At 35.2% G+C, this 25671-nt stretch overlaps 1 protein-coding gene and 1 long non-coding RNA gene across 2 annotated transcripts in view; one reads left to right on the forward strand and one right to left on the reverse strand.

Moving 5' to 3' along the window:
• Positions 1-25671, reverse strand: part of LOC138703469 (uncharacterized) — a 308973-nt gene that overhangs the window by 75772 nt on the left and 207530 nt on the right. The gene's annotated exons all lie outside the window — the stretch shown is intronic.
• Positions 1705-3428, forward strand: LOC138702732 (uncharacterized). The gene is made up of 3 exons (XM_069830037.1): positions 1705-2426; positions 2583-2687; positions 2950-3428. The coding sequence occupies exons 1-3, from the start codon at positions 2072-2074 to the stop codon at positions 3261-3263; spliced, it is 774 nt and encodes a 257-aa protein (XP_069686138.1). The 5' UTR covers positions 1705-2071; the 3' UTR covers positions 3264-3428.

The following is a 25671-nucleotide window of genomic DNA, read 5'->3' on the forward strand; positions in this document are numbered from 1 at the left end:
GATTTCTTTTCACTCCTTTCTAACAATGATCTAATTTGTCCAATTTCACTTCTTAAAATAGTCCTTCTCCTCTATGCTTCTTTGTGCAACACCAAAGCAGTACCGGTAGTCTATTATTGACTGGTACATTTACACCAGGAAATGTTCTTATTCTGTAACTTACACGAAGTATATTTTGCAATTAATAATACGCTCTGTTGCTCTTTTTTATTCGAAGAATGGAACGTAGCCCTTCGATCTTGGTGCACTCCTCAACGTACAGAGTACTTACGTGAGTAATTATCTGTGTAGACTAATGATGTGTTGTAGCCCCCCTCCCTATACGTAACACTTAAAAGATCCAGAGCCTTGTTTCATAAAAGCTAATAGTCTTTTAATACAAATGTCTGACTTGTTATCTTGTCTAGTTTTACTGGATATTATTGAATTAATATTAACGAGGTTTGGTGAAATTGGCCAACAATTAGAAATATTAAAAAAACATATTAATGAAATCATTTTATATTCAAACACATATTATTGAAATTATTTTATTTACTTTTTCATTGTTTGAAGCTTGAAAACAATTATATATGTATTTTTATATTTGCAATAATTCATATTTTTATTTCACACTTCGCTTAGGCACCACTGATAGGGCTCATGTACTACCAGTGGTGCGCGTACCATAGGTTGATAACAGCTGAATTACACTATTGACTTCTTGCTTGTAGCTTTGTAACTTTTATGAAACAGGCCCCAGCGAATAGGGATTATAAAGAATGGACACTGAGCGAATTTTCCTGTGTTTTCTTTCTCTGTGCGCCAGCGTTTAGTTCCACTTTCAAGCACTAGAGGTTAGTGTAATCGAGCATGCGCTAAGATAATAATTGAGAACAGTGTTGAGACACAGGATCCAAACATCGCCAATCTTATTGCATAATCCAGTAACGCTTTGCTTCAAATAAATTCAAGTTAACAGCTTTTCCTTATTTCTCAGTGACAAACTAGTTGTAATAATATTTTATATTTCAGATATAATAAATTATATTATCTATACTAATAATAAATCTGTAGCCGAAATTTTTCTGGTAATTTTCGATTTTCCAAAAATAATTGGTCCTAACATATATAATTAACCACCCTGAAACCGAAAATCGCATTTTTGAAATTTTTGTTTGTATGTCTGTCTGTATGTTTGTTACCTTTTCACGCGATAATGGCTGAACCGATTTATATGAAAATTGGAATATAAATTAAGTTCGTTGTAACTTAGATTTTAGGCTATAATATGGCATTCAAAATACTTTATTTAAAAGGGGGGTTATAAGATGGCCTGAATTAAATCGAAATATCTCACTTATTATTGATTTTTGTGAAAAATGTTACATAACAAAAGTTTCTTTAAAAATGATTTCTGATAAGTTTTATTCTTCACAAAATTTTGATAGGACTGATATTTAATGAGATAAATGAGTTTTAAAATTAAAATAACGCCATCTAAGACGGTGCAATGAATTAAGAACAAATGACTTCGTCTATAAGGGGCCTTGGACAACAACAATCGAAACAGGGGCCTTGGACATCAACAATCGAAAGCCTACAGAGAATGTTTCTGTGTTTTTATGAAGTAATATCAGAAGCTAAATTAACCGATTTGTATAATTAATTATTATTTCACCATAGAAAAGTGTAGTTTCTCTAGATGGACATAATGGCCCATAAGAATAAAATTGAAGGATTTCCTTCGAAGCAAGAGGTTGAAGTACAAGGATGTGCTTCGAAGCAAAAGGTTGAAGTATAAGCATATGCTTCGAATTGTAAGAATAACCTTTACCTTATCCTTTGACCTTCTGCTTCTAAGACAGGAGCATGTGCTCCTGAATGTGTCATGTATATTGTTTGGCGTTTCGTGTTTCACTACTGTGTATTTGTCGGCGCTCTTTGTCAACTGATAACGAGCATTCGGTTTCATAAAGGAAAACGATAAGCTGCAATGGTAAGCCTCTCGATAGCACAGCAACTTTCGTTCTGATGCTAATAAACCATGGTCACTTCCGTCAGTACTGGGTAGGGATTCTGTGTTTTTAAAATGGAGTCTTCCGATTCAGACGACGGTAGCTCTGTCCCTCTTGAAAATACAATGATATTTCTAGCGACAACTTTAGGAAAGTATCCAGAAATATTAGAAAAATCACAAGTTCCGGAAATGAAAACGAAAAAGGAGGCAGCAATTAAGGAAATGATAAAATTATTCGAAGAAAATTTCGGCACGCCAATAAATTCTAGGCAACTACTAAAAACAATTAATAACATGAAAACAAGGCTCAAGAAGAAAACCGACAAGAATAGAACAGGAAACAAGCCAATAATTTTGAATACTTGGGAGAAAGAACTATTCACTCTGCTACAGGGTGACACAAATCCTGTAATCAGCAAAATTCCAGGTAAATGTATACCATCTATTACCATGGTTTTTTAATCGTTGATGTAATTATTTTGTAATCTATATATTAAACGCATGTGTATTTAAAGTCAAAATTACATTTTAAATTAAAATTACATGCCGGTAAGTCTACTTATATTTTTTAATTTGTTTTCAGGAGCTGTAAGTGTGGGGCCTTGTCCATCCACTTCTTCTTCTTCTTCTTCTTCTTCTTCTTCTTCTGCCTCATCAAACACTGAGTTTACATCTTTAAAATTACCAGGTAATTTTAATTACAGTTATTCTGTTGCGAAAGTTGTATTTATTGAAAAGGGCTAATTGGAAGTAATTATGCAATAGGGAACCACTTTATTGCAATTTTACGTCTGTTGGTTTAAGTGAAATTAAATATAGACTAGCAATTAGAATTTGAATTCTGAAACAGCTAATCACATATTTTATTGAAACATAGCATTGCAATATAATTTAACATCAATATGAAGTTTTATTTCATTCTTACATTTTTTTCACATCTCTGTTTGCAGGCGCTACAAATCATCCTCTTGTACCTCTAGATTCAAGGTCATCGTCACCAATGCCCAGCGAGGTTTCATTCACCAGACCACCACCCACAAAAAAACCTAAATTAAATTTACCAGAAACAGAGGAAACAAAAATACTCAGCACTAATGATTTACACAGGCTTGTATTGTTGGAGCAGTTAAAACTGACAAGAATTCAAACAGAGAAGGAACGCATGATAATAGACATTCTTAACCAGAAGATTAGCGAGGAAGCCAAGCAACCGCAGGAAGATAGGTCCAAGGATGAAAGTGCCAAAATATACACCATCTTGTAGAAATAGAAACCTACAAGTAGACTATAAAGAAGAAATTCAGCAGTACTGTACCTATTTACGTTTACAATCTTGCTTTGAGAGAAATCACAATTTCCTACAGTAATTGAGTGTTATAACAGTGTAATATTCACCACACAGCGATATTTTCAAGTTTATTTTTTTAATTGTGTTTTTCGTTAAATATGTTACAGTCAGGTTACAGTCTACAACTATATCAGTACCAGTATACTATATTACTAACTACAACTCAGTGATAAACAGTTATTATGTTTTTATATTAAATATGTTGCAAGTGTGAGAAACAGTCATATTTTAAGTTCCTGCGCTAATTTCTGTGAAGTGACATTACATCGATATTACAGTATAACAGTGTAATATACACCACACAGATATATTTTCAAGTTTATTTTTTTAATTGTGTTTCTCGTTAAATATGTTATAGTCAGGTTACAGTCTATAACTATATTAGTACCAGTATACTATATTACTAACTACAACTCAGTGATAAACAGTTATTATTTTACGTGAATCTCAATTCCTTCTAATATCTACGTATATTGTGTATTAACAGTGTCTATAATACAGTTTTTTTATATTAAATATGTTGCAGTGACATTACATCGATATTATAACAGTGTACTATTCTCCACACAGTGATATTTCAAGTTTATTTTTTTAATTGTGTTTCTCGTAATATATGTTGTAACATATCAGATTACATGTCCACATCTATATCAGTACTGGTGTAATGTATTACTAACTACAACACAGTGATAAACAGTTATTATTTTACGTAAATCTAAATTCGTTCTAACATATGTATTGTGTATTAACAGTGTCTATAATACAGTATTTTATATTAAATATATTACGAGTATGAGAAACAGTGATATTTTAAGTTTCTACGTTAATTTTGTGCACAGAGATTACATCAGTGAAATACGTAGTACCGGTATCAGTGCAGTGCAGTTCAGTGAACACATTTAAAGTTCATTTCCTATTAGAGTTGCAATTTGTTCCCTTTTCTCACGTCCTCTCATTAAAATTTCCCTTTCAGTGGTACATTCCTCTTGCTCTTCATCACTGTCATCTTCATTTAAATCCTGTGTATCATCTGTAAAGTCATCATCATGTAGATACTTCGCCACATTGTGCAACACAAAGCAACAAACAATGATGGTTGGAACGTTAGAGGGAGCAACTCTGCAGACGTATTGTAGAATAGGAAACCACCTTTTAAGTTCTATTATAACTCATTCTTTCTTTAAAAGTCTGTTGAAATTTTTGTGACTATTCTGTACAGCATTTCGATATGGTGTCATGAGCCATGGTTCTAAGCCGTACCCTTCGTCACCCAACAGGACAGTGTTCTTAAAACCATTTAACACAACACGCACTGATGAATTTTTCCATATTCTACAGTCATGAACTGACCCTGGCCAACTAGCTACAACACTCGTAAAACATTCTTTTGCATTGCATGTAGCTTGCACGTTGATACTAGCAAAACCCTTTCTATTAACATACTCATCACCATGCTGTGTTGGTTTAGGGATACGCACATGAGTGCAGTCTATTACACCGATAGCACTCGGAAAATTGAATTTCTGTAACCATTCAGCCTTTGCAGCAGTTATGTCTTGCAATGATGACGGAAACTTGATCCATATGTTAGCTTTTTCCATGATTTTCTTAGATACACTAATAACAGTTTTACTCACAGTTGTCTGATGTATACCCATCTCTTCTGCAATACCTGATTGGAACCCCGGATCAGCCATGTACCGCAGAAAAATCTTCATCTTCATTTCCGATGATAGTGCTCCTCCTCTTCTCTCCTGTGTTTCTTCTAGAAAATGAGATGCAATCCATTGAACATTTTCTTCAGTAAATCTATAACTTATAAGCTCTTATAATGCTCACTAACGGCACACCGACGTAATTTGTAGCACTTTTGACGACGCAAAAAGACTGGTAATTGAGCCATGTCAGTAAACCACAGAGATGAGTCTGTTACTGACCAGACTTCACTTTTCAGAAGGATGTGCTTCATAATTGAAGGATATGCTTCACTTTATTCTTATCTTTTTTCTAATTTTGAAGCAAAAGGTTGCGCTCGAAGCAAATGCTTCTTCCCGTGAAGCAAGTGCTCTTTTCCTATTACGTCATCAGTAGCAGAAGGTTGTGCTCTGCATTTTATTCTTAAACTCTGAAGCACATCCTTCAAAATAGAGGAGGAAAAGGATATGCTCCACTTTATTCTTACGGCCCAATGCTATAATGTTATTACAGTAACGTCTGAGTAAATCGAGGACAGGTAAGATTAAAATAGCTTCTTATGCACAGAAAATTTGATAGGCTATTTTGTACATTCGTTTTCTGTATTTCTTAAAATAATATTTATGTACACTCATTTTAATCTCAGAGAATTAACGAACAACGAGAGTGTATTGATTTAGTATGCAGTAATAGTACGTTAGCTTAGCAATCCATTATTTTATAATTCAAATTTTAACTATGCTCAATTAAATCATGTTAAAATACATAAAATATATATGCAATAAATGCAATGCAAAAAAAAATTGGGTAATGAGCGAAGCAGATTATGTTGCGCTGTTGTAAAAGTTGTTCCCTGGATCAAACGTCCTATTTTAATTATGTAATTACTTTATATTTAGTTCTAACAGGTGCAGCGGAGCGCACGGGTATGGCTAGTAAAATAATATAATACATTATAAAATTACGTATCGAATTCGTTTAATATTTGTATATAATATAATAGTATAATGGTTTTACTTCTCGTAAGAGTTTTGTTTTTCCATTTTCAGCGCTATCAAATCATTACATATTTTAATTGTTGTTGGGGTCAACGTCTCAACTGTCATTATAAAGGAACTCTAGAGTCTAGACATTACAGTTAGTGACGGATTTATTATTTTATGGATCCAATTTATTTAGTTGAGTACCGGTACATAATGTACCTAGATTTATCAATTAAATTATATGTGTTATATTTCCGCTGTGTCGACTGCTAGCTGGTGTGATGTCAGCGCCAACTCTAGGGAGAAAGCAGAATCTCACGCTTTAGCTGGCTTGAAGGTCATTGAAATCAGTCCGGCTACATCAAAGGTACCGACGCGAAGTGTCCATTCTTTATAATCCCTATTCGCTGCAGGCCCCTGAATGCAGCACTAGGAAGACTGACTATTTCCCTAGTGATTCGTCCTGGACGTCTGGATTGTTATGTTGGTAATTATATCTAGTGGGGAAGAAGCTATAAAAATGTGTTATAAGCTTACGCTTTCACTCTTTGAACGCAGCGTTCAACGTGGATTCGCACACTAGCAGTATTATAAGAGTCATCAACTTGACCATGTGTTAATGACCTTCATTCATAAAAAGTGGCATTACCAAAATTGCATTGCTCTCCTCCAATACAGTTTTTATTCCGGGGAAACCTTTATCTCCTATAATTTGATCTCCTGGTTCTATCAGTTTCAAAATTCCACAGTCATTTGTGATGAAACTATCATTGGCTCTACCTCCATAACATTTGATAATTAATCTTACCATACCACAAGGTGCAATTACATTAAGATCTTTTGCAGTATATGCAGGCTTATAATAAAAAGTATCTATATATACGCTGATTTCAGGAGGTTATTATGTTTTAACTTCAGTGCAGTCAATAATAGCTCTACAGTTCGGATAATTATCCTTAAAAACAGTAGGCAATATTGCATTAATAGTATCTTTGCCGGGCCAGAAAACAAACTTTTTAGTCGCCTGTGCAAGTATAGGTAAAACAGATCGGAACATTATAGAAATAGTACTCGGTGAACATCGAAAATTACAGAAAGGACAGCAAATGGCAAGGCTAACATAAAAGTCTATTTTATTTACTAATTTTGCGTTGAGTAGGCCTAGTGTCTAACAGTAAGCTCAAAAATAAATTTAAAATGTCTGTGTTAACACCAGCCAGGAGATTTAATTGTAATTCATTAGAAACTGAACTATAACCACAAAATCCTCTTTCTTCATATGGGGAGTCAGGCCCAGACAGTTTACTAGCATACTTAGGTTTAGCATATAATGTGTGGAAAGTTGATATACACGGTTGTGTGCTGGCACTGTTTCCGTACAACTGTTTTTCTTGTAAATTCAATACATGACTACTTTATGCAAGTAAACGACCGATTACTGTCATATAATAGTACATTATGCAACGAGCCTATAATGATAGTAATTAAGAATCGAGTATGGATATTTATGAAACGAGCGCAAGCGAGTTTCATAATTTTCATAAGAGCTTCTTAATTACCATTATAGGCGAGTTTCATACGACTTTTTATGCTCGACCATATTTCTAACTTGAAATTACCGGTATTCAGATGTATACCATTTTATTTGTAACTGACAAGATCGGAAGTGACCTTGTTCTAGGTCGTGAATTGTGAGATGTGCGCAGACGCGAAAGTATTGATTTTTTCCGAGGAACAATAATGTCATTGACCTTGACGTAGTCCCGTTAAACTTGATAATATTATAATATTATAACCTTGATTATTGAATTCAACATTGAAAAACGAAATGACAAATTGAATTTATTTGAATATTATTTACAATTAACGCTAATTATTATAGTAACAGAATATAACCTTCTGCGACAGTATTGGATTTCCAGCCTCCGTGACTTTTCGCTGATTCTCTTTCGATTGCGTATTCGAGAATATTCGATACTTGCGGTTTTATAACGGTACAAAGCTGACTTGTCATTGGCTGAACACATGTAAGCTGAGTTATCATTGACTGAAGACCTGTACTTTAATGAGTAGGTGTACTTTAATGACATGCATTAAAGGACTGCTGCCAGATGTATAATTAGTACATTTCGGCATGGTCGAGCATAAAATACTTTGAAATACCACTGTTATTATTAAATCTCTATGACAATACGCGGTGAGATGACGGCTGATGCTAGCTCAGTAACACGCAAGAACTTACAATTTTCGCCACTCAGAGCGCGGCGGTGCATTTCTCCCTGCAACGCACGGAGCCTATATGAGTAGAAATGTGTTTGTTAAATGATTTTGAAAAGACCAATTTAATAAGGACAAAATAGAAAAAAAAATTAAATCTATAGCTACAATGGTGAACGAATCTTAAATACAGGAAGACGAAAATAGTTCAATATTGTAAGTAAAATTAGTATCATGTTTCAAAGCTGTTAAATCATAATTTCACTTTCCAGTTAACATTAAATATGAGTACTTTGGCATATTACAGTGTTGTAGAAGTTCTCCGGTATCTGAATTGCTGGTTGTGATACGTTATCTTGCTAACCGAGAATTAACTGCATTCTGCTATTGCTATCTCGTACCATCGTAGTTCTGTAGCTAGAATTGCGCTCAGTTTCACACGCTTCTGTTCATTAATGTTTATTATTTTTATTTAGCTAAACTTTAAATTACTGTACTGCCTTGATAATTCATCTGTTAGTATTATTTTCTCGAATATATGCCACATAAATCCTAGTCAATATCTATTGGCTTTAAGTTTCTGTAATCCAGTACTGTGTCATTACGCAATCAGGTTATCGATTTCAAAATACATTGGAGTCTTATCAATAACAGGATCTTTAATAGAAATATTTTTATTCCACTGAACATTTCCTGTATTAAAATTGGAAACATTTCAAGTTGTGACAGCAAAGGTACTGGGCTGCGTCTGTTCGAAGTTCTTGCAGTTGACGTTTTACTACAGCAGTTACTGGGTGTAACTGTGATAATCAAATATTGTCTATTCATAATGTTACGCAATCCATGAAGTAAGATTATGTAAGTATCGGAAATTCCATCATGTTAGTTGAATCTTTTGTTAAATTTGAAAATCGGAGGTACGCTCAGGCGTGGGTTCGATTACCGCTTGGGTTGATTATCTGTTTGCTATTTTTCAGAGGTTTATACCAAAAATAAGACGAATGTCAAGTAATAAAATGACAAATATGAGGCCTCACCTCGTCAAATATCATCCCATTGTCACCAACAGCATTGAAGTAAATTCCAATATATTCCAAATCTTCAACTTTCTGTAGGACTAACAGTTTAATAGTAACAGCTTCTTAAAAATAATTATTATAAGACATCATCTGTGTATCGAAGCGTCAGCTGAATGCTTTGTTGCCTATTCAATTTGCCCCTGAATGATACACATGTCATATAATCATTTTATCAAGAATTAATAAATCCTTACTTGAAATTAAAACACACAATTGCTATCCACTGTGAAACATTTCAGACGATTTCGTCATGCAAAACCATCAGTGACATTTCAAGTTATTCCTATGTATCTACCACTTTTTGCGATGTTGAAAGGAGTTTCTTGCTGTGTAAGTATTGTTTAAGTGACCACTTAACTTAAAATTCGAACATTTTCGTATTTGCAGCATTGTACAACGATGTAGTGTGGTATAGCTATCTGGTGGCCTATCTGCGCCGTCTTTCGTTGAACTAGACTTCCCTTCGTGGTTTCGTGCAGAAAATACTAAACAGTTACCTAGCTCATAGGCTTAGGGAACGAATACCAAACAAATGCAAGTGTTTGACTCGAGTGTCCTAGTGGTTGCAACGTAAAGTACAACTAACAACAGGATTATGAACCCGCTCCATTTACTTCGTTCTTGTTTTGTTACAAATTGTGATAACAGCTGGGTTTCTGGTGCGTTTACGAATGGGGAGTACACCGACATTGTTCTGCTCTATGGTGAAACACGGAAAATGCAGCTACAGCTCGTAGGCTTTACCGACAGTGATTTGAAAGTGATGTTAATGAATAATAATAATAATAATAATAATAATAATAATAATAATAATAACAATAATGATAATAATAATAATAATAACAACAACAATAATTATAAGGTACAAATCTCTTTCAGGATATTTAGCCATGGCTCTAAACCAGCGACAATCGCCATCACATTGATTTCATGAAGGCATTGTCCCTGTAATGTAGAAAATTCTGTTTGATGGATTTTCTATAATCGCTTTTAATAAAATAAATATCTTGACCGATAGCGGACGTTAGATTGGAAGTAGTTGGTACCTGCTGCTCATAGGTTACATTTACATCTAAAGTTGTTATTAATACTTCAGTTGTAGTATGTACCAATTAATTTTACAACATGTACTGAAAGTAAACTGTTAGTAAATTAAAATAAATCTCGTCGATTTCAGTATAGTCTGTAGTGTCTTTGGATACGACTGTATGGTGGATAAAGGAAAGAATCTAATGCTTTCGTTTTCACATGACGAGCAATAGTAAAATGCACAGTTCACTTCAGATAATGATCTACTATTCCGTTCTCTAAATTATTTCACCGAATACTAGCACATCTGTCACTGTAATTTTATAACATAAAACATATGTTTCTCGAAATTTTTAGGAATTACTTGAAGAAATCTCATTACATATTACAAAAATTTAATAATCTTATATTCGAGAGCATTTTTTTTTTTTACTGAAGAAATATATGGACGTAATAACCGCAATTAGAATAGGAAACAGATTTGAAGTTGTACCGAACAGAGACACACACTTCACAATATACTCTATAAAACGTTGAAATAATAAACGCAATCGCAATGGAAACTTTAAACTTTGATATTTCAACTCCATTGATGAAGGATAAAATCGTAATTTCTAAAATAATAAATTTTACTATTGTCTGCAATATTCAATAATCTGTTATGATACAAAAATGTAGGAATTTTAGATGCAAAAGTAGACTTCAGAATATTATTTTTTTTAATTTGCATCATTCCAGTTATTTGGAAAAGTTAGAACATTCAAAACTGAAGATTTGTTCGAATTTTATCCTTGCAATCGAAAATTACGATTCTACTGCTGTAACAGAAAACTCACAAGATTTTATTAAACGTGTAACAAAACCGAAGTTTGAATAAACTGCAATAATGTGCAACGAAATTATGTGTTAACATAGAGGGCAAGTGACCTCTGGATGCAAGATAGTCGTAAGACAAGAAGAGAAGCAGTCACCTTATTCATATTGGCAAATAGTGAGAACTGCATGGAAATATATCTTCAACGCCTGAATGTAAGACTCTGAAAATAACTTCTGGTATTATTATGGATGAGGACCATCTTGTACAGTACGACGACTTGGATCAGTAATAACAACAACGGTGGTGTGAAAAGGGTCAATAGAATGTATTAAGACAATGCCAGAGAACATTAACTAACGTAAAACTTACTTTACAGGAAGCGAAAAAATCATGTTTGAAATGTAACAAAAACGATTAGTAAAAATGTATATCTCCAGGGCAGACGGAAAAATCTGTAAGATGATTTATTATATAAATGTAATAACTTCCAGCATATTAAGGGAAGAATGTGTTTTGGGAAATCTTCAGAATTCAGATGGTCAAGACACATACTGAGGAAAGAATTGGCTCAAAAACTAGTAAAAAATATGGAACTGGAAATGGTTTGCGCATTAATTTAACGGAATATAATTTTCTGTTTATAAATTAAAAGTTAAGATTACTGCTGTAACACTTGGGCACAAATGGCCCCTTGTGCACCCCAAAACCTGCAACACAATCTACAAGACCGCAATGCGTTACCAGCTTTGTTGTGCTACTGGGATTAATTTCCTCAGAAGATAAAATGTTTCCCGAGATAATGATGTCTGATTGGCTTAGATCTGGGCAATTCAGCAAAATGTGAAGTGTTAACTTGGCCTCCATCTCAAAATTCGTACAAGTCAAGTCATCTTTAAGGCCCAACATAATTATATAGGTGCTTATTCAGATGCCAATGTCCAGTCAAAATTCTAGTTAACCATCTTAAAAATTCTCCTTTCAAAAGTAGTTGTTCAGATGAGTCAGGTTTAGATTCTCAACAAGGAGTTTAGCCTGTTATATGGCTGATGTAGATCTCTAGGCTCCTAGTAAACCTTTCATCAAGTTCTTTAGAACCTACTTGATTAGAGATGCCAACACAGGGTTCTGGGCCATAATATTGGATGGAAATTCCTTGTTTCGTAGTTAGTATAGCGCTGACTTTCTATGCTTGAGGTTTCGGATTGGATCCGGCCCAGTTCGATGGCATTTAAGTAATTAAATACGACAGACCCATCAGTACATTTACTGGCATGTAAAAGAACTCCTGAGGGACAAAATTCCGGCATACCGGCGACGCTGATATAACCTCTGCAGTTGCGAGCGTCGTTATATAAACCATAATTTTTTCCTTGCTTTCCCGATAGGTCGGCTTGTTATTGTCATACATTCCACTGTGTCCTGGGACATTTTGATATATATTTTCCAGGCTAGTTCTGCATTCTTCAAGCAGCCTGGAGTAAACTCCGTGCGCACTTAGTATACCTTATGCAGTCTGATTATCGGAGTAAATAAATATATTCAGGCCTTAGCATGATCTATTTAGATTTTTCTGAGCGCGAGCTAATATCGTAAACACTTTAGCTTCCAAAACCGTAGTGTATTAACCAACGGGGATAGATATTCTAGTCCTGGGTCTTGCGCCGCAAATCCCTGCTCCAGTACCGCTGTCAGTTCTGGAGCCATCCGTGAACCACACGAGACTATGAGGAGGAAATTGTTTAAGATGATCTCCCTTCCATTCTTCCCTATCAGGACTAATATAAACAAGAGGATTTACTTGTTGAACACGAGTCTTACTATCCTGTCTCGTAATAATAACGGGGTTGATATCAGTTGCCTTTTTCCAAACATGGAGTTGAGAGGCAGCTTGCATGACTGCATTTTAGAATGCGAGATCCAGAGAAGGCAAACCAGCAGGACTTCGAGATCTAATATTAGAGAAGTCCTCATGGCTCCTGCAATGCTTAAACGCTCAAGTCATTGTACAGATACAACAAGGTTGTTGCTTGGCAAATCGAAGTCAGGGGCCACCATACCACTGCTGCGTACATTAACTTGGGGCGTAGAACAGCACAATAGATTCGATAAAGGATTTTCGATTTGGCTGTAGCCCAGAAGTACACAAGCTGCAAAGGCTTGTGTGTAGACAGCAATCGCCTATACTCCACGTGATTTCCAAATCAGATGTAAATCAAGGAAAAAACACACACTCACACACACAGAGTTCTGCCAAATGGCGGGTCGTTCACTACAAACACTGCATTCTTCAATCTTTCCTACTTTCTGCCTTGCTCTTAGTCTCCACATATGATCCATATATCTTAACGTCGTCTATCATCTGATATATTCTTCTGCCTGGAAATGTTCTCTCGTTTACTATTCAAGTGCATCCTTCAGTGGACTGTTTCTTCTCAGCCAGCGACTCAACCAATTCCTTTTTCTCTTCCTGATCAACTTCCTTGAAACAAGGTTATGAAGGGCTATGTCAGTGGATTTTACAGGCTGAAGGCATATTGTCTATCATAGAGTGGATGCGTTTTCAAGGCACTTCTTCTTTTGTATCTGTCGACCAATTTCTTACACTAACTTTAACGGTCGATAACTTTTATCTTAGGTAAAGTCGCTTTTCCCTGCCTTTTATGTCAATACGATCCTCAATTCCTCCAGAATTTTGGAATGTATTCAGTTACAATGCAGGATTTAAATATTCTTAAAATCAGTTTGATGACAACCAGCCCTTAATGTAGAAGGACTGGATGTATACCATCCTCCCCTAGCCATTTGAAGGGCGAAATCTACGAATAGACCATTAATCCCTCCATAGGATACAACTTTAGAAGCTGTTTTGAAATCCACATGACGTGTTCCTCTTCTGTTCTCTGCCTCTGATATATCCTCAAAATCAGTTTGATGACAACCAGCCCTTAATGTAGAAGGACTGGATGTATACCATCCTCCCCTAGCCATTTGAAGGGCGAAATCTACGAATAGACCATTAATCCCTCCATAGGATACAACTTTAGAAGCTGTTTTGAAATCCACATGACGTGTTCCTCTTCTGTTCTCTGCCTCTGATATATCCTCAAAATCAGTTTGATAACAACCAGCACTTAATGTAGAAGGACTGGATGTATACCATCCTTCCCTAGCCATTTGAAGGGCGAAATCTACGAATAGCCCATTAATCCCTTCATAGGATACAACTTTAGAAGCTGTTTTGAAATCCATACGACGTGTTCCTCTTCTGTTCTCTGTTTCTGATACATTTGCTGAATATGATGCTCTTTCATCAGGTGCTTCGACGTCTCTTCAGGTGTGGTGGCAAATTCACCATTTCGAAATGATACTTACTTTACTTTTAACGGCATTCCACTTTCAGCGGTTGCCTTCGATGGAAAAGGTGTAGGTTCTAGTCTAGTAGACGGAGTTTTGGAAAGAAATTTGAGAGTCTTGCTGCTGAACCCAGTGCATTAATCTCCTCTTAATGGGCTTCAGTGATTCTACAAATTCTTGGTCCACTAGAGTCGACGGCATTTCGGAAGGCGGTCGGCTGCTATATGCGCCGTAGGATTTCTGGCATGTGACGTCACAAGCTAGTGACGTAGAACCAATCGGAATCGGTCTGTAACATGTGCTTCCCGACTTCGTCTGTTCACGTGTGTGTTTCAATACACTGAATAAGTAAAACTAGCATTTACTCTGTGTGTGTGTGTGTGTGTGTGTGTGTGTGTGTGAGAGAGAGAGAGAGAGATAAGTAAATGAAAGAAGAGACTGTAAAAAGACAAGTACTGCAGAGGTAGGCACGGAACATAGTTTTTAAGGTATATAATTATTTTAGTTAGCTGCAATATTGCTAACGCGCAAGAAATGACTGCAGAAGCATGTGGTGTGGAATTGAGAACCGTGAAAAGAATATTGTTAGTGAAGGAAAGAGGAATTCTTTGGCGTCATACTTACACTAATCAACAGCTAAGATCATTATTGTGTTTTGATAATTTAAATTCTCTCCTGCGCTATTTGTATTGCAATTTGTATTACGATGTTGCAATGCTGTACGGTGCCTTGCTCTCTCTATCTGTCTCTCTCGACGCAAACGCTAGCAGACTACCGCCTTCCGAATTGCAATCGACTATAGGGTATTTTACAGTTGTAATTTCTCTGATGACGAGGACAGCTTTTATCATAAGCTATGATGATATTGGTACCGGTAGTGAGAATCTGTGCTGATGTTTCTAACCCTAATTTATTAGTGTAGTTGAAAGCTGGAAAAATTACCATACTGCTACTCAGTGCCTTTCGAAAGATGGTCCCAATTCGCATATCTGAGGCTTTGACAGCCTTCATTAAATCTAGCAGCAAAATTTAAATCGAATATTATGTGTCGATGATCAGACAATGAATCAATTACGGACACATGCCATTCATGAATATTATCTCTAAAATCCTTAGAGCAGAGGATAAGATCAATAACTTCTTGTCTTCTGTTTGTATTGAAAGTTGGTACCGAGTCTCTATTAATAATTTCGACCACAGTTGATCCAAGGAGTTCTAGTAAAGTCACCCCCTGGGATTAGTGTCCCCATTCTTCCACACGGTTTTGTGGGCGTTGGCTTCAGAACATACTAGTAATAGAAGCCCTTCTCCTTCAAAATATCTCACAAGACTTGCAGATAGTTGTGGTGATAGTTTTCTGGTCCGCGTGGAAAGTACGCACAACAAACTGCAGTTTCCTCACAGAACCTTCATAGAGAAGATGAGTGTTATTTATTAGAGTATTTCAGGAGCAGAAAGAAAGAAACTTCAATACATATCAAAAAGATAGAGACGAAATGGAAGAAAGGGAGAAAACCATAAAACGGAGAAACAAGAAATAAAAGTTACTAAATTCATGTCAAAAATATCATCCATCGTACCGAAAGTTATATTACAATTTAGCTATCGCATATATACATTTATATGGACAATCCTAGAAATTGAAAAAAAAAAAATGGCAGACAAAAAGAATGACATCAAGCATTTATTCATATTTTTCGTTGCACTGACATGCAGTGATTGATTATATTGTACTGGAGTATCTTAATAATGTGACTTTTAAAAATTGAGACAAAAAAGATATGAAATGAAAAGCTAAACATTGATTGAAGTCGAAGAGTATGAACATTAATTTGAAAATGACAAAGAATGAACAATTGAATGGACTTGCCCACATGGTAGGGAGGTTGGGATGGGCAGGGCGGAACTCGACATGCAGCTACCTCCACGTGGTGAGTTCTGGGTTGTTTCAGTTCAAGAGACTGAGACAAGCGAAGAGCTGCATCTCTTCTGTGAATTTTGGTACGAAAATTCATATGGGTGGAAGGTGTTCAATAACAGTAACTTCACACACTAAATCCTTAAGATAAAAGGAATAGAATCTTCCTGCGGCATTATGCGCCTTTGTTTTATTTAGTAAGAAATCGATTTTGTTTCTAGACAAAATTACTACATGGCAGTGAATTCAGCTGCACTTGCCAACAGATGGAAACAGTCATCCCTAACGCCAGTCACAGGAGACTGCCATTACACCCTGTGCCCGCTGTGCTCAGACTTAGGGTGAAGCACTCGTCTTGTAACAGCGATGAAAAATATCCATTACTTAAACTGATTCATTATTAATTAAAGTATTAAAATATTTACTCTTAAACCGCAAATGTAACAAAATTATTTGTTGCAACTGAAAAGTGTAATGTAGACATGTTTACAAAATGTGTGTTTGCAAATGTTTAAAAGAGAAAGGGATAATAAATAGTCATAATTATAATAGCTATTTATGCAACAAGTTGCGAAATGATTGCGTTTTAATCATGAGAAGTGAAGCTTGTCCACAGACCCGAGGGGGGGGTGGATAACACGGCGAGTGCTTAAAACCCATTTTAACCTAGCGTTACCATAATATGGTAACCTCTTTGTTACCATAATATGGTAACGCAGTGCAGAAAGCAATACAACTTCCTCCACACCTGTCCTTAATTGATAAAACTGGAATTTTTATTTGTGAATCTAAGCTACATGATTGGTTTTTCGTTATATTATGAAATCACAACTGTATTATACCAGTCGGGCATGAGCAATTCTGCGATTTAGATGTGGCTTTCTCAGCAGCAATTTTGGAGAACAACAATAATTTATTTGTTACTTTGATTAACTTGATTGTAATGTTTGTTGTGGTATTTTACTTATTGGTGATTGAGTATTCGTGTACAATAAGCACAAGTTTACAATCCATTACATTGTTGTGGACATAATTCATTGTTTCTTACGTTACCATATGGTAACGCTAGGCTAATATGTTGTCACTCATTCTTTGTGCTCCCTTGCTACTAACAGTAAGATGAGGAGTTGCAAGAAATTACAAGTAACAAAATTAATGTTACAAACGTGCATGAGATGCTCTTGGAATTAGAAAACGAAAAATTAGAGCATTCCAAATAGAGCCACCAAAGCCCAACTTTGTATCTGACGGGAACTCTGCAATTTAGAGGGTGGCATTTTCGACAACCTAAGTGGAAGGAAACCGAGTAGTGAAGCTGAGAATAGGTGGACCAGACGATATTCCTTTTATAGAAGAAGAGGAAGTTGAAGAGTAATCTGTGATGCGAAGAGAATGATACTATCAACATTACAATTTATGGAAATGGTGCCATCAGGGAAACGTAAGTGGATAAAAAGTATGTTACATCTGTTCAATCGATTTCTCCAGAAAGTGACTTTTAAAGATAGAGATGTGACAAATGCTGTTTTTATTTTTAAAAAATCGCTTTATCTATGTAAAAACTGTTTTAGCCCATTTTCACATGTTAGATGTAACTATACAAAATGCCTGGCAGCCAAATAAAAGATCGGGCTCACCATTGACTGAATCAGGATTCAAATGGGAGATTTCAACAAGTCGGGAGCACCCCAAAAGGCAAGGAGTGACCGTCTACTCCGAAATACAGCGTTATTGGAGCTACGAGACGGGTCCAGAAAGTAAGTCTCCCTGGGGCAGTTTGCAGAAATAAAATATAATTTTATGAAAAGATTTATTCGAACAGGTACAGGAATTGTTTAGCTATATTTTCAACATATTCTCCACCCGAAGAGAGACTTTTTCATACCGTGGGATCAACAGAGAGGTGCAGACGGCTGTCACGCACTGTACGAGGGACAAAAGTTGATCCCACGGTGTGACAAATATCTCAGTTCCGGTGGGGAATATGTTGAAAAACAGTTCAATTGTTGTATCTGTTCCAATAAATCGTTGCATGAAGTTGTGTTTTCTTTCTGTAAACGGCTCCGGGGAAACTTACTTTCTGGACATCACTCGCAGAACATCGGATTATATAAGATAAGATGGAGTGGAACTCTAGTGACTCCGATATCCGGAAAGAAAAGACGGCAATGTGCTGGTAAGAATGCTCTTCTGGCATATAGCGTTCTCAAAATTTGATGTAGGTCTATGCAGCTCATGTTATTTTAGGAAAATGTGTTTTGTTCATACGAGTGTATTGTGACAATAATTTGTGATTTTCTATAAACTTTCGTGTATGTGTGAAAGTACACTACAGGAGATTAACGTGTCCTATAATGAGGAAATTATGTATCTCTGCTCAGATATTGTGAAAGTAATTTATTTTCTTAGTATTGCATTTTTTTATTATTTGTATGGAGTGTGGTATTCTGTGGAGCAGAAAAGTGGACATTACGACGAAGTGAAGAGGAGCGAATGGAAGCATTTGAAATGTGGATATGGAGAAGAATGGAAACGAAGCCGTGTTGGAAATAGGGATGAAGAAAGAATGATGCTGAAACTGATCAGAAAGAGGAAAAGGAATTGGTTGGGTCACTGGCTGAGAAGAAACTGCCTACTGAAGGATGCACTGGAAGGAATAGTGAACGGGAGAAGAGTTTGGGGTAGAAGAAGATATCAGATGATAGGCGACATCAAGATATATGGATCATATGAGGAGACAAACAGGAAGGCAGAAGATAGGAAAAATTTGAGAATGCTGGGTTTGCGGTGAAAGATCTGATCTTGGGCAGAACAATGAATGAATGAATGAATGTATCATTTGTCAAAGTTCAGATAAGTTCAATAAATTGATTGAAAAATGTCATTATAAGGCAATAACTAATTCTTTAAGATTTGACAACATAATAACCTAGCGTTACCATATGGTCACGCCCTATAATTCCACATATTCGCTTCAAGAATGGAAAACAAAAGCACTGTTGTGTTCAATTACATCCATTTAATCAGTCTATAAGGAAATAAACGAAAAACTTGACGAAAAATAATTATTCAGGCTTTTAAGGGTTGTTTCGCACGTGTTTCATATAAGATATTTAGACAGTCCCTCGAGAATCCTAAATGTATTTATATTTTAAAGAAAATAAAATTGTTGATTCGTTCTCTCGCAATGGCGAACTTCTGATGTTAAAGACGAAAGAGTATTACATTCCTTCGGAAAGATATATATTTCACGGTCTTCGGATATGGACAGAGTCTCCAGGCAGATGGCTATAGGCCAATGGTGGGCATTCCTGCGGCATTGCCGCAGTGACGTCAGACCTCACCGAAGCATCAAACTTAACCCCTACCTTCCCCTTCCCCCATTCCATGAAAATACTGCGCGTGTACGTGGCGGATTATACTGAACTGCTGTACTTCGGAACTTCATTAGGTACGCAATGTTTTTCGGAGAATCATATGAATCGAGAGGATATCACACTTATAAGAAAGGCGGTTCTTTCATTTCTCATGTTTAGGATTAGTTATAAATATTCAGGACGCGAACTTAAATATGTACATTCTTAAAATAGATCACCTGTTATACGAGTTCAAAGAACACAGATTCAGTGATTTTCAAAGGATGGGGAAAGATTTCAATATTTTTGCCACTCCTTTTCATGTTTAAATTGAAAATGTTATCCCAGAATTGCAGTTAGAGGTACTGGATTTGCAGAATGATAGCTTCTTGAAAGCAGAATGTGAAGGTCTACTGGGGGCTAAATTTTTTTTAAAAGATGTCCAGTACTACATATCCACTGCTTAGAAGTTTTCTTCAAAAATAATGAATACCGTCATTTCCCATAAATATGATCCTGGAACATAACTATTGTCCACGATACAACTATTCAAATTCTGTACTCCATAACGGAGTACCTCGTTTATCTATATTCTTGCTGTACTGTAGTGTGAATTCAAGTCATTGCAGCTATCTACGAACGGTCTATGTTACTTCTACAATGATCTTTGGATGGTTGTATCGTGAACCATAGTTGTGTTCCAGAACCATAGTTATGGGAAATGATGATATGTATTCATCAACCTAACAGTGCGAACAGCTGTTTTCTAAAATGAAATTTATAAAGTCCAGCCACAGATCCCGCCTAAGCGATGCTCATCTCCTTGCGCAACTGAAAATAGCATGCAGAGATATAAATCCCAATTTCGAAGAAATTGCTTTGAAAAATGATTAATTAAATATCACGTGAATGGACTATTCTAATTACATATGGTAAGTAGGAGTGTAGTGGCGCAACTGTCTGTAAATCCGTCACTGCACTGTAGAGTGCAACCCCTCCCACAGTATGTACCACAGTCTACTAAATACAGTCGCGAAGCTTGAGGTGTTTTTTTGCAAATCTCGTGATAAAGCGCTCCAAGCGGTTAGCAACTAGAAACAATAGACTGTCCATGGTCGACTTTGGACTGTGTCGTATTTCTATCGAGTGCTACCTCGTTGCGTATTTCACATTGATGATTGTGAAATGTTCGTTATTGGTTATAATGAAAATGTTAATGGCTAAAATATAATATTTGGAATAATAATATGGGACAAGGAGGAGACGTTTGTAGTGCTATAAATTGTAGCAACAGTAAGAGAAAGAGGCCAGAGTTATCCTTTTTCCGATTTCCGAAAGATTCAGAAAGGTTCCTGGGTTTCCACAAGAATGCTGTGCAGAAACAAAACTGTTAATTTGAAGTTCTTTGTGACTGTTAGAATACATTATATCCTTAAATTTCACAATGAAATGTTTCAGTCTAACCGAAAGGACATTAGATACCGGTCAAAGTTCTGTCACTTAGGCTGCTAAATTTCCAGAGAAATAAAGGTTAGGTCTACTTTTTTTTTCAGAGGATATAGTTTTAATTGTAGCTATTAATTTTGTTATTATTTTTATGTGTTATTTTACTAAAGACGTAGGAAAATTAAGTTTGTTTTAATGAAATTTATTGATCACGTTTTATTTTCAATTCTGGTGGGATTATTATTGCTTAGGCCTACTTTTTTTTTCAAAGGATATGTTTTTAATTATAGCTGTTAATTTTGTTGTTATTTTTATTTGTTGCTTTACTAGAGACGTAGAAAAAGTCTGTTACAATAAAATTTATTGATCACGTTTTGTTTCCAATTCTGGTGTGATTAGTATTGCTTAACCTCATCCCACTTTGTTAACTACGTAAGCCTGCACTGCAAGTACCGGTACACGTAAGTTACTCCATTAATTCATATTTCCATTATTATTGTTGTAAAGAGAAATGCAAATTAATATTTATTAGTTTCAATTCACAGTTAATTATCGCTATAATCTTGAATGAGTGAAGCTATTATAGTAAATTTCAGTTCGTTTTGCACAAACAAAAATTATATTAACTTATTTCTTGCAGGTATCTTCGAGTTTATGGTGGAATTTAATATACTTCATTAAAATAATAAATTAACTTTATGCATTTAATATTTCAATAATGGAAGGAAGGTGTTAATTTTTCCAAAAGAACACGACAACGAAAGTGTAACATATTTTGTCGGCTGCTAGGAGAGAGATCTGCGATGATGAAGCGATAGTAGCGATCCTAGTGGTGGGCAACTACCCCTGTTTGCATTTTTACTACATATTGAGCTTCGCGACTGTATATAGTATACTGTGGTATGTACTGTCCACACTTCACGAGATGATCTCTGTGAGGGGGAATGGTCCTTGCGGGGTAAGAGACGAGGGTAAGGAAATTTACAATAACTCAGCGCGTCTGAAAGAGCAGGTAGATGAGGGTGGTGGCATGACTGGCTGGGACAAAGTTCAGTGACACGCGACCTGAAAACGTTGGTTTTGCAAACTGTACAAGCATTTTAGTTACTGTTGACATTTTATTGTAAGATGTTGGTGTTGTGAATACTGTGGATAACAAGTGTAGTTTACATTAAAACATTCTTAAGTCAGATTTTAATTTCTTAAGCTAACTTAAATATCGTGTCAGATTGGCTGCATTACGCTTTAATAGGCAATTATCTTAAACTAGTAATTTAGTTAGACAACGAGTTACGAATTTGTTTAATCAGTGAAATATTTAGTTAAGTAGTTTTAAAGCGATGTAGAGTTCTGTTTGATTTCAATAGTGTCACATATCAGTTATCATAATGTTTACAAAGTGTAAAAATGGAAAAACTATGCATAGTGAAGCACGACAAAATATAGCGAATGTAATAAAGATGTGTGATGAAGAAGCAAGGCAGAAGAGATTATTGTGTCCTTTGATGAATGCTAGAGAAAGGGCTGCTAAATACGCAGGTATTTATTTATTTTTTATAATTTAATACTAATTTCATTTACACTAACTTAATAATATTCTCAATAGTGTCAACATTAAATTATTGAAACTTACAATAACTTCAGTTAACCACGGGCGTGACTTCGAGAGGGGAACAAATTTAAAACTTCAGTTAGCTCAAAAGTGTACATGAAGCTTTAATATTTCATTTAAACAACATGCAGCATTATACTCGTAAAAATTTTAATTTCTATATATTAAAAAAATCTTAATACATTAAATAATTAAATTAATAAATTATTATTATTATTATTATTAATTACTATATTGTAAACCAAACATATAATATTTACTTTGACTGGTGTAGTATAACACTGTCAATGAATAATTGCTTTCCGTAATTAACTTAATTATAGATATTAAATGTATAATATGTAGCCTGTATGAATTAATAATCCGGATATTGTTTATTGTTAATAAAATAACACTGACAGAAATACAATCTTAGTTCTTCCCTGAAGGTGTAAAAAACTCGTGCTTAGGGAGATATCTAAACACAAAGATAAACACAAGATAATTTTTTGACACAAACTGGGTCAAGAAAAAAAAATTACAGGATTAAATTAAATTTAAAAATACAATTTCAATTTTAACAATTTAAGTCATACAAATACATATACATATTAAATCAATATATATTCTTTAAAAATTAAATTCCTAACGCTATTTTTTAAATTCCTGATACTAAAATTTTGCAAATCTGGATATTTATGAATTATTTTATTGTATAACCTTGGACCAAAGCAGGTACCATGGCTCAGAGCTGTGCTTGTGAAACACTTTGGTTCCTCTAGTCGTATAAAATCGGATCTTTTAGTTCCATATTTATGATGATACAATTTGAATTTATTACGGTTTTTATGTATGAAGTTTAATAAGGCAATATAATAAAGCTGTTTAATTTTCAAAACATTAAAATCAGTAAACAAAAGCTCGGATGAGTAATCAATTGGTTTATTAAGGCATATTTTAATGATTCTTTTCTGAATAAGTATTAGTGGAGTGAGATTAGAATTACAAGCATTTCCCCACCCTAAAATTCCATACTGGAGAATGGATTGAAATAAAGCTAAATAAATGAGACGTAAAATATTAATTGGTAAATATGACCGAAGTATAACAAAGATATAAATAGTTTTACGTAATCTATTGCATAAATATGTAATATATTTGTTCCATCGTAAGTATTGGTCGATCGTAATGCCTAAATACTTAACTTCTGAGGATTTGGTTAATATGGGACAATCACAATTTTGAGAAGAACAATCTGAATGATGAATTTTGAGTCTAAAGGAAGATTGAGGAGATTGAAGACCACTGGACCTTAGTGAAAATGGAACAACAGTTGTTTTGGATGTGTTTAAGGAAAGAGCGTTTGAATCAAACCACTCTTTAATTACCTGTAATCCATTATTCGCATTAATATAAGTGCCTTCCCAAGATTGTTCACCAAAAAGAATTACGGTATCATCCGCATATGAATATATAACCCCATTATATTTGCGTAAATCTGTTAATAACAAATCATTTATATAAATCAAGAATAAAATTGGACCAAGAACTGTGCCCTGAGGGACCCCTACTTTTATGTTTTGAGTAAAACTAAAATCATTATCAATTTTAGTTACTTGATTTCTGTTATTCAAATATAACTTAAATAAACTTAGAACATGACCATTAATGCCTAACAAGTTTAATTTCTCTAATAAAGTATCATGGTTAACGGTATCAAATGCTTTTCGAATATCCAAAAATATACCCAAGCATTTATTCCCTCGGTCCAACTCACATATGATATAGTGATATAAAGTTAATGTTTTACTGAGGGACAATGTTTTCACTGTAGTTGATAGCGAAAGTTTAGAGCACACAAACCCGGTTCTGTCTCGATGTTTGCTTGTGAGAGTGGGGGAAACCTTGCTCGGATCATCTCGTGAAATGTGGACAGTAGTTGCCATTTAAATCCTGTCTTGTGGGTTGCGTTCATTTTGCCCACCACTGCTCTAGGCCTACAGCTCAGCGGAGCTAGTGCGGCACTGCAATGCAGTAGGTACGGCTCTTTTCCCGGTACAACGCGCTTCCCGCCTGTGCAGACAAACACGCTGTTCGATTGTAAATGTCATTAACACTAACACTAAAACTAAGACAGTAACTCACTCCAAACTACAGCAAGACTGTGAAAGCGCGAACTCACACTAGACACTCCTCACTGGTCAACAGTGAAAATGTTTGACACGAATTTAGTCCCCAGTTGTTAAATTGAGTTTAACAAACACGAAATGGACAATACAAATATCCAGTTAGCTCTTGTTTCCGAGAAACAGCCAATACTATAGTGATTGATTCCATAGTTTCACTAATGTTTTTAGACTATCACAAATTCCCACATTACTCCTATAGTAATTGTTGTAGAAGAATTAAATACGAGGAATTCTACTAATAATAAAATAGGCTTTCCGAAGAAATATGTGAGGTGTTAATTACAATGCTGAGAGGTGGAATAAGGGACGTCAAATTAAAAAAAACTCAAGTTTATCTATCCCTAATCTTCCATATACTCGCCATGCTTGTTTTCTTACTTCTTTACATGTGCATCATATGGTTTGCAGTGATTGACTACATCAGCATGCCTCGTCAATGTGTTAACAGTGCAAATAATTCCTGCTATATGTGTGGTGAGGTCACATTTGCCAAACAGAAACGTCCACCGACTCGCTTGTGAAGACAGAATATTTTCACTATTTTAGGTAAAAGTAGGGAACTAGGACAAAACATGGACACCGCATATACAGTATGTTGCAACAGATGTTATATAAATATACTTGCAGGGTTGGACAACAAGGGACGTTCA

This window comes from Periplaneta americana, chromosome 7, assembly GCF_040183065.1.
Source record: "Periplaneta americana isolate PAMFEO1 chromosome 7, P.americana_PAMFEO1_priV1, whole genome shotgun sequence".
Classification (NCBI taxonomy): domain Eukaryota; kingdom Metazoa; phylum Arthropoda; class Insecta; order Blattodea; family Blattidae; genus Periplaneta; species Periplaneta americana.